This window comes from Habropoda laboriosa, unplaced genomic scaffold (assembly GCF_001263275.1).
Source record: "Habropoda laboriosa isolate 0110345459 unplaced genomic scaffold, ASM126327v1 scaffold62, whole genome shotgun sequence".
NCBI classification, from domain to species: Eukaryota; Metazoa; Arthropoda; class Insecta; order Hymenoptera; family Apidae; genus Habropoda; species Habropoda laboriosa.
The window spans coordinates 833768-842598 of NW_017100177.1; the positions used below are offsets into that span (position 1 = coordinate 833768).

Genomic DNA, 8831 nt, shown 5'->3' on the forward strand with positions numbered 1-8831 from the left:
ATAAAAATGAGCCAGAGAAGTAATTAAACAAAGATCAAAATATTAACCTTATCATAAACATTTTTTTTTTATTCATTGTTTTTTTATTTGTCAATTGCTTTCTGTTTATCATTGTAATAATTTTTGTGATCATTTAACTAAAAATATTTCGATTGCATGTTCATTTTTAACCGATGCAAGAGTGGGCTTTCAACGTTAACTCGATTTTCAAAATTTTCTAATAAAAGGTAAGAGTTTTTCTCGCAATTATTTATATCATAATTTTATTTGTGTAATATCTTAGATGCAACAATAATAAAATATTTTAAAGCTTTATTGCAATTTAGAATCATTTTTAATAATTATTGTGCCTCTTCAGGTATGATATTTTTATTGATCAGATATATGTATGTGTTAGAGTATGCATAAATAATGTGTGATACTAGAGTTAGAGGGGTAGGCGTAAAAAAGGGGTTGAATTGAGAGAAATGAAAGACAAGCGGAGAGCGAATAAATTTAAGGCGTATTATTACAAGGCTTTTGTTAAAATAAAATTCTGTTTACCACATATGAAACTAATTTGTTTAACATTTCAGGTCGAATCCGGCATTTAGTATCCAAGAAAATTGGTCAGGGAGCTTTACTACAATACCAGAATATTGATGAATTATTGACACGAATAAAATACGGTAAATAACATATAATACTCATAATTGACATTTTAATAGATTTGAAGATTGTACAAGATTAAAAATTAGGTGATTTAAAATTACTGTGTAATAAAAATCGTGTACTTAAATTTCATTTTATCTTAAACTTTTGTTATCGCACATCGTTATGTTATTGTACATCGATGAATTATGTTAATGATGAAAGGTACGAGACAATTATATTTGTACATATTTAATTGTAAAAAATAAAGTAATTTAAAATCTTTAAAAAGAACTGTATAAAGTATACCAGAATTACTTATATTAAGGAAATTTAAGTAATTGAAATCATGGTTAAGGTGTGGGAACTATGTCAAAAAAAATTGTTAATTAGAAATACTTCATGTGCATAAAATATGCAATCTATGGAATATGTGTAGTATATAACAATGTTAATACTATATGTATATTGTTTGTATTACTATATATTTGAAAACTGTAAACTGGCACTTGTTTACATTTATGTGTGACTCTGTAGATAATGCTTAAAATGTATATAGCACAGATTCGAAAGTCAGTCTACCAGTGATCACTGCAGAGGATAGGTGTCATAAACTATGTACAGGTACTTTTATATTTTTTTGTTGTGATTAAAACATCATCTGAAGAAAGATATTCATTAAAAAGCAAAATTAATAAATCGTTTTTTTTGTAATACTTTTTTTATTCGCTTTCAAATGTCACAAAAATATTTTGAATAGGATACAATTTATATATTTGTACACTTATTTGAATATCGAGCGACAAAATATAGCGGTAAAATAGTTCAGTTTAAAGAAAAATGTTTTTTGACTAGTGTATCGGGTAAAACGTAACTTTCTTTTCCGCTCTTAGTATTGTCTTTCTTCTTTTAAATCTTACTTACCTTGTATTTCTTATTTAGACAAAATTATTCATAAACATACCCACTTATAAACGACATTACAAACAGGTAACAACGAAGTGGCTAAATATATCTTTCCTATTTAAGAGCAATAGGTATTTTCAATTATGGTAACATGATGCAGTATGACTAGATATTCTATAAAATATCGCAGACAAATGTAATTCATATATTTTTCAATATTTATAAATTTTCCAATTTTAAAATGCTAAACAATAATATAACACTTTGCAATCACAAAAATCATTAAGAATGTACTATCATTTATCGAGTTATTAAAAATCATTATAAAAGATCATTACAACAGCCTTGTTTACAAATGTACACGAATATTATCGGCTATTCTCTTTTCTCTTATTGATTAAAATTTGCAAACAATTAAGTCTGCATTAAATCTACTTATCCGTTTAGTTAATTATAAACTGAAATATTTTATCACCAATAAAAAAGTACAAATGTCATAAAATATATAAAAATTTTTCGAACATTTCATGTGAAACGTATCAGAACATTTTCATATCAGTAATTTACTCCTTAATTTGTGTAAAATCAAATACAAATTTATAATTTATCTTAGTTTTGCTAATTACCTAATTACGAAGACATTGATTGTTACAATGAAAGCAATATATTGTTTTTTTCCAATATATATCCAATTATATAGGATCTGTTGTTAGTCGCAGATAATACTGATTATGTTCTCGTTTATAATGCCAATAAATAAAACCAATGATAGATAAAACTAATAAAACTAACATTAGTATGGAGGATGTCAGTATTGCTGAAACAAAAGATATATTAAGTAAAAAACTAATTTTTATCACTTTGGCTTATTAAACAAATTAACTCGATTATAATAAGAATTTACCAATAACTGCTGTTGTATTCATATTATATCCAAATTGTTCCCAATCCACTGCACATTCTTTTTCCCAATTTACAGGTATAACATCTTTTGTCAGTGTAATAAATTGATTCAAAGGGCATAGTGCAATACAGCCAGGAAGTGTTAAGAGCTGTGGTTCATCACTAGTATTTTTATAAGAAACCTGTACAAATACATTTCATTAGCTTGTGTTATTACTTTATTTTTCATTTACTTTAAGCACTTACCGTTACAAAATACTGATTTTTTAAATTTACTCTTAACTCTATTAGAATCACAGCAATATATGGTGGACAATGTGGTTCAAAAACATTTAAAGTCATTAACATATTAGCTAGAGTATCATCATGAGCACTATACATCCATATTTTCCTATTTGGCATTAGGGCATTTTTTGACTTTTTTTCCATATGATCTATCATTTCTCCAAGTAATGATCCTATTATAACATTATATAATTACAAAGCTTAAATTATTTATGCACATTGAAACGAATATCACTTACCTGATTTTAGTCTTTGAAGTATTTTGTTGTGAGCATTAATTGTAAAACTTTTTGCAGCAATAGGTTTAAGTTTTTCTGGAAATACTGACTTTGTCCATTTTGGCAAAGTTTTATTATAAAGATTCTGTAATGTATAGAATTGTTTATGAGATGTAAAGAATAACATATGAAGAATAAAGAATACAATAATTGCTTACTTCAATAAATAATGTATCATAAAGTTGTTGTACAGATCTTAGGGATGAAATTTTATTTCCTGCATTGTTTGTTAGATATGCATATAATTTCTCATTTTCTTTATCTATCTTTTTTATTTCTGGAGAGTTAAGAACTTGTTCCAACTCATAATCATATCTAGGACAATACTTTTTAGCTAGTAAAACATAATCTAGCTCCTCAGGAATTGTATGTACTGGAATAGGGATCCATTTCAGAGTGTCCCACCAAATTTGATTACCAACTGGTGGATATAAGCCAGCAAGATGTGCTTCTGCTGACATTAAAGTACGATCTAGATTTGTACTTTGGATATAAATTTCATATGGAAAATACAGGTCACTTAGTAGGTGTGAATAACGTTTTCGAATCCAACGGCCAAGTAGTAAATGCTGTTCTTTTCCAAGCTATATATAGTGTAATAAACATAGTAGTAAAAATTTGAATGTTCCAGAAGTTTTAAAAATTGTAAAATATAAAGAGAAATTAAAGTTTCAAATGTTAAAACATGCATATAATAGTTAACAATTACATACGTTTGTCAATTGACCATATGGAACAGGCCACAGGTTTTCATTATCATAGGGATCATTTGCATAAAATCTTGTAGGAGTTCTATCTCCATGTCTATACAACTGTCAAATAAATTACTTCTTTTTATTTATACTACCTTTTATGTACTTCTTTGTGAAGAAAGTAAAAAATAAGCGAATTTTCGTAATAAGAATAATTAGAATATAAAGTATTTGTATTTAAAAAAATAAATTTTGAACTTACAACATTCGCAAAAACGATCACTCCCAAATCTGTATCCTGAGCATACGACAGATTTATAATACAAAAGACTAAAATAATGACTACGAGATTTATACTCATATTTCCCATTGTATGATTTACACTTTTAGACCTCTAATAAGAGGCTTCAGGTAGAAATTGAATAAGGCATTGAGCTACTGATTACTGCAACCCGTGGAATACTGATAGCGCTCTAACATCTGACATATATCGCTCGTATGTTTTGTCAGGTGTTATATTACACATACAAAACATGGAAAATACGAATTAAGCAGATCGAAAAAACCATAATGTTACGAAATTTGTCTTGACACTTCGTTGCTGCCAATATTGGTTCCCAACCATTCTTAATTCTTATGGAATAATGTTATTGTACAGTGGTACTCATCTTTCGGATCAGTTTTAGAAATATGTTTTATCTTACACATTAAGATATTTACTTTCCTTTGAACTCTCGATTTTTAATAAATTGCGAGAATGGAATTTAAACGATAAGAGTTTCATTATATGTAAATATTTGTAGATTTCACTTAATTTATAATCAACGAATTATCGCGGAACATTTTGTAGTAAAGATATGTAATTGAAAGTAATTAATTACAAATAATTAAGAATATCAATCGCGTAATTGTTCCAAACATTTTACGAATTCATATAATCATATCAAATTAATACTTGCATGAAAATGCTTTTTATCTCAAAAGCAAAGTTCGTTTAAAGAATATAATCTGTGAAATTATGTCAATATAATAATAAAACAAAGTTCAGTGCATAGAAATATGCGGGTAACAGTGTTGCAAAGTATTTTATTGAAATTGTACAAAGTGAAAAATATTAACTTATAAAAAGAGAATTATTGTTATCATAATACACAGCTACACTAGTCAATAAAAGATTTGTGAAAAATAATTACAAATAATAATTAGTATTACAAATAGAGTTATAAATTGCACACTTTTATACAATATTTGTACATAAATTTGTGATATATTTACTTATTTGCAACTTAAAATTATATGAAAAAGGTGAAAAATATTGAGAACGATGATAATACCGTCTTAAGTAAATTCTTATTGTTTTTAGAAAAATTCCAGGTTGTGATAGATTCTATTTTTGGCCTTTAACCTGAATGTACAATATAACAATTGTATATAATCTTTGTTTCTATATTACAATATATGAATACATACAACTATTTATAATACATATAAGTTACCTTAGGTATTAGATTAATTCACTGATTTTTAATATATCAACATACAGAGACTAATCAAACCTTCCTTGATTCTCTCTTGCTTAAAATAAATAAATCTTTCTGTACAGTTACTGTACATACATTTATATGGATACAATTCATAGAACAGATTTTGAAATTTATTTTTTCTAGAATCGTTAGTTATACGAAACACGATTCATTTTATTCTTTTAGTCAAATAAGCATTTAGATCGTAGTAATTTACTTCAATCGTAACTTTTAAAAAATTTCTATATTACTTGTATTCAACGTTATTTAATAGTAACTAGTGGAATATATCTTGAATAAAGGAGTGGTAATGTTTAAATCACAGCTTCTGCTGACGATAACGTTGTGTTAAAGAAATTAAAAATTGTGCTACGAACGGCCATACGATTAAGATAGTAAATAATTGCGGCGAACACTCTGAAAAAGGCCACCATTTTGGGTATAAGGTTGTTGTAGGCTGTTTCTACAAAAATAATTTACGATTTAACAAACGAATATCATAACATAGCATATGAAATAGAAAATTAAATAAAACTTTAATTTTATTTGCCTACACTTACTATTTGTGGCGCCGATGCCTGTAACGTTTGACCTTCTAAACTACGTACTGTAGCCGTTATTCTATCTAAATCTCTTTGCAGATCTTGCATAGTTGTGGCTATTTGATTAAAAAATTCAGCATCAGATTTTTCATCCTTTTTAAGTCGTTGTATGTTTTTTTCTTGTTTATTTTCTACTATTGGTTCTGAATAGCCATTTGCAGTAGTATATCCATTAATTAACTCTGAAGGGTTCTCCATTTGAGTTGTTGACTCAATAGCTTTATCTGCAGTAATATTTAACCCATTAGACATTTTCTGGGTAGAAATAGAAGCTTTTGTTGTATCCTTCTGTGTCCGTTCTGGAGCAGACTATGAATAAAAAAGCAGTTTTAATTACACAAAAGGAAAATAAAAATCTGTCTAATGTTGTAGATTGTCTATAATACCGGTAACTTACTTCGACGGTATCTATAAATTCTTCTTCACCATCAGTGTCTGGTGGACTTGCACTATGACTAGCAGCAGGGCTAGTTTCTAAACTACTTGCAATATGTCGAGTCATATTGCAAACTCTATGTGGTGATGTTTCTCTTGATGCTATATGTATTAATAATAATTGACAAAACATTAGATAATTGACTAAATAAGAAAGATATATTTGTATATGTTATTTACAAATACAAACCCAGGGGAGAACCAGATAATGGTAAGCCAGGTTGTGAACGCATACGTTCTAATACAGGACCAAGAAGTAATTCTAAATCTTCAGCTGGAACACTTTCACAAAATGTGTCTAAACTGTGCAGAAAAGTAGCCACATTATCTGTATAAGACATTGTTTCCACAATCTATTGAATTACAAATAAATGTTAAACAACTTTTAAATACTATTAATTAATGAAATTACATTCATTTTTAAAATGAACCTTCTTTAATTCTTCAACATAGTTATTCATAGCTTCTGTTCTACTCATGTTACCCAAACGTGACCAAGCATCCCACTTTGCTCTTTTGAAAACTTCCCAGAAAGGGGGCTTTGGTTGTTGACATGGTCCTTCTATTGCCTGTTTGTAATATGCATAAAAACGTAACATAATTTCATTGCTAGGTTGATATGCTCCTGAAACATAAGGCAACATCGAAAATATATTTATTGTTACATTTTCAAACTATAATATTTGTATTTCTTATATTTAATGTGTAGAGTTATAGATATATTTTATTGCTTGAATTAATTATAAGGTCAATGTTTTAATAAAATACTCATTATATGATCTTTAGGAAAAAAATAAAAAGATAAAATTAAAATTGGCGAAAACAAAAATTTGAATTTTAAAATTGCAAAGATAAAAATTTATAATTTATTTCTAACAAGATATATAAAAATACATGTCATTAGCAATTCAGAAAAATTGATGATACAGTCTTAAAAAATCATAGATATATTTGTGGTCACTGAAGAGGAACGCTCTAGTTTTAAACACAAACTGCAGTTTACCCATTCCTACTCTACTAGAAAGTGAAATGAGAACACTTACACATTGACTTATAATAAATGGAAAGTATATACACACATTTGTCAGCTTAATAACATTAAAAGTATGTCTCTAATAGAATATTAAAACATAATTTTCGTTTGTACAATTCAAAAAGGTTTTTCATAGGTTAGCATACTATATACAAAATAGAAAATAACATTTTTTTAATGATCTTAAACAATTAATGTATCTGAAAGCTTATTATATAAATTCAATTATATTTTGGTAAGTAACAAAATATATTATACAGAAATAAGAAAATGCTTATTATCATATATTCTTCCTTTGCATTTAATTTATATTAAATTTCTTTTTCATTAAATCCATCAAGTGCAATAATCATAAAAATACACTTTGAAAAATGTGAAATTTAAGATATACACAGAGATATCATTTAACCTGGCTGCACTGAAAACAAAGAATACGAAATGTCAATCAAAAACATTATACTTATCATGTTTAAATTAAAAATTGAGATAAATATTCTACCATGTCAGACATGAACTTTGTACCATTATTTTGCCAGTAATGTGATACATAAGATAAATGCACTGCAAATGTCCACTGTTTCCATATTACTAATTTAAAAAAAAACTTGTTAGACGAGTCCCGTATGAATAAAAAATTGAAAGAAAAAAGGAAGAGAAAAAATCAGCATACACGTCGTGTCAATTTCATGAAAAGGTATTATGTATTGAATATCATAATGTGTAGACACAACGTAGCAATTGAATTACTCGGAAAATCTTTTCATAATGGAAAATAGAAAATTAGTACAATTTATTTAATCGTTTAAATAAAATTTACCATTTTTTGGAAGATTCCTGATCACATTAACAGCCGCGTGAAATTGTTCTTCTGTCGTCATGGCAAGATCCGCAGTCTTCGAACAGATATTCACGCTGCCTTTGCTATAGTGTTATTGCGTTTCTCGTTACTATTGACCACTTTACAGGAATTTGAACAATGGATACTAAAGCGGGATAATTTAAAACAAAATGACTGGCCGTTTTCTAGATTAAATGAGACAAACAGTTAAATAATAAACTAGAATGATGGAATGACAGATCACCGATTGATGACTAGCGATCGTTCGGTGATCATATATTCACGAAGGCGCATGCGCAACAAATGATAGTCGCATAAAGTTTAACCCCTTCCTTTTATCACGACATCACTTGCTTTTAAGACTTTTCACAGAAGAAGTATAAAAGTTTCAACAGAATGATTGTTTGTTTTCAATTTTTCGAAGTTTTTCGTTTTAATAGAATAGCAATTTACTGATTTGGCTATCTTATAATACGAAAATTTTATTATATTTCTGACACGAGAATATCTTCGTCTTCATTAATTATTATAAACGTGTAAATTATTGATTTTAATTTATGAAATAAAATTTAAAAATTTACGTTATATATATAGATAATGTTATTATAATAGACGAGGATACTTCGCCTGTGATTTTATTTAAGCGAAAATTTGTTAATAATATGTGATATTAATTTTTATATAATTGAAGCATTGGGGGGAGATA

General features: G+C 27.4%; 3 protein-coding genes across 7 annotated transcripts in view; 1 reads left to right on the top strand and 2 right to left on the bottom strand.

The window, feature by feature from the left end:
- LOC108578899 (protein Malvolio) overlaps positions 1 to 2554 on the top strand; it is an 11776-nt gene extending 9222 nt beyond the window's left edge. For all 5 annotated transcript variants that reach the window (XM_017942311.1, XM_017942315.1, XM_017942314.1 and 2 more), the window contains exons 12-13: positions 576 to 668; positions 2516 to 2554. In XM_017942311.1, the coding sequence (XP_017797800.1) occupies positions 576 to 642 (67 nt within the window). In that variant the 3' untranslated portion in view covers positions 643 to 668; positions 2516 to 2554. The remainder of the gene's footprint in view (positions 1 to 575; positions 669 to 2515) is intronic.
- Positions 2229 to 4079, bottom strand: LOC108578903 (prostatic acid phosphatase-like). Its single transcript, XM_017942320.1, has 7 exons — positions 3957 to 4079; positions 3716 to 3814; positions 3161 to 3586; positions 2964 to 3087; positions 2686 to 2897; positions 2441 to 2621; positions 2229 to 2353 (listed from the first exon to the last, which is right to left on the bottom strand). Exons 1-7 carry the CDS (start codon positions 4062 to 4064, stop codon positions 2229 to 2231), a joined length of 1275 nt encoding a protein of 424 aa, XP_017797809.1. The 5' UTR covers positions 4065 to 4079.
- A 1445-nt stretch (positions 4080 to 5524) lies between these two features.
- LOC108578902 (acyl-CoA-binding domain-containing protein 5) lies at positions 5525 to 8387 on the bottom strand. Its single transcript, XM_017942319.1, has 6 exons — positions 8105 to 8387; positions 6686 to 6879; positions 6445 to 6607; positions 6217 to 6356; positions 5778 to 6128; positions 5525 to 5680 (listed from the first exon to the last, which is right to left on the bottom strand). The coding sequence occupies exons 1-6, from the start codon at positions 8163 to 8165 to the stop codon at positions 5537 to 5539; spliced, it is 1053 nt and encodes a 350-aa protein (XP_017797808.1). The 5' UTR covers positions 8166 to 8387; the 3' UTR covers positions 5525 to 5536.
- Between the last annotated feature and the right edge of the window lie 444 nt (positions 8388 to 8831).

What these genes read in the sequence shown, in the direction of transcription:
- LOC108578902 (XM_017942319.1), bottom strand. Translation starts at nt 8,165, where the DNA reads ATGACGACAGAAGAACAATTTCACGCGGCTGTTAATGTGATCAGGAAT. An exon ending in ATTATCTGGTTCTCCCCTGG is followed by an intron (nt 6,357 to 6,444) that starts GTTTGTATTTGT and finishes TAATACATATAG; the next exon opens with CATCAAGAGAAACATCACCA. An exon ending in AGGCATCGGCGCCACAAATA is followed by an intron (nt 5,681 to 5,777) that starts GTAAGTGTAGGC and finishes TTATTTTTGTAG; the next exon opens with AAACAGCCTACAACAACCTT.
- LOC108578903 (XM_017942320.1), bottom strand. Translation starts at nt 4,064, where the DNA reads ATGGGAAATATGAGTATAAATCTCGTAGTCATTATTTTAGTCTTTTGT. An exon ending in ACTTCAAAGACTAAAATCAG is followed by an intron (nt 2,898 to 2,963) that starts GTAAGTGATATT and finishes ATGTTATAATAG; the next exon opens with GATCATTACTTGGAGAAATG. An exon ending in AAAATCAGTATTTTGTAACG is followed by an intron (nt 2,622 to 2,685) that starts GTAAGTGCTTAA and finishes GTATTTGTACAG; the next exon opens with GTTTCTTATAAAAATACTAG.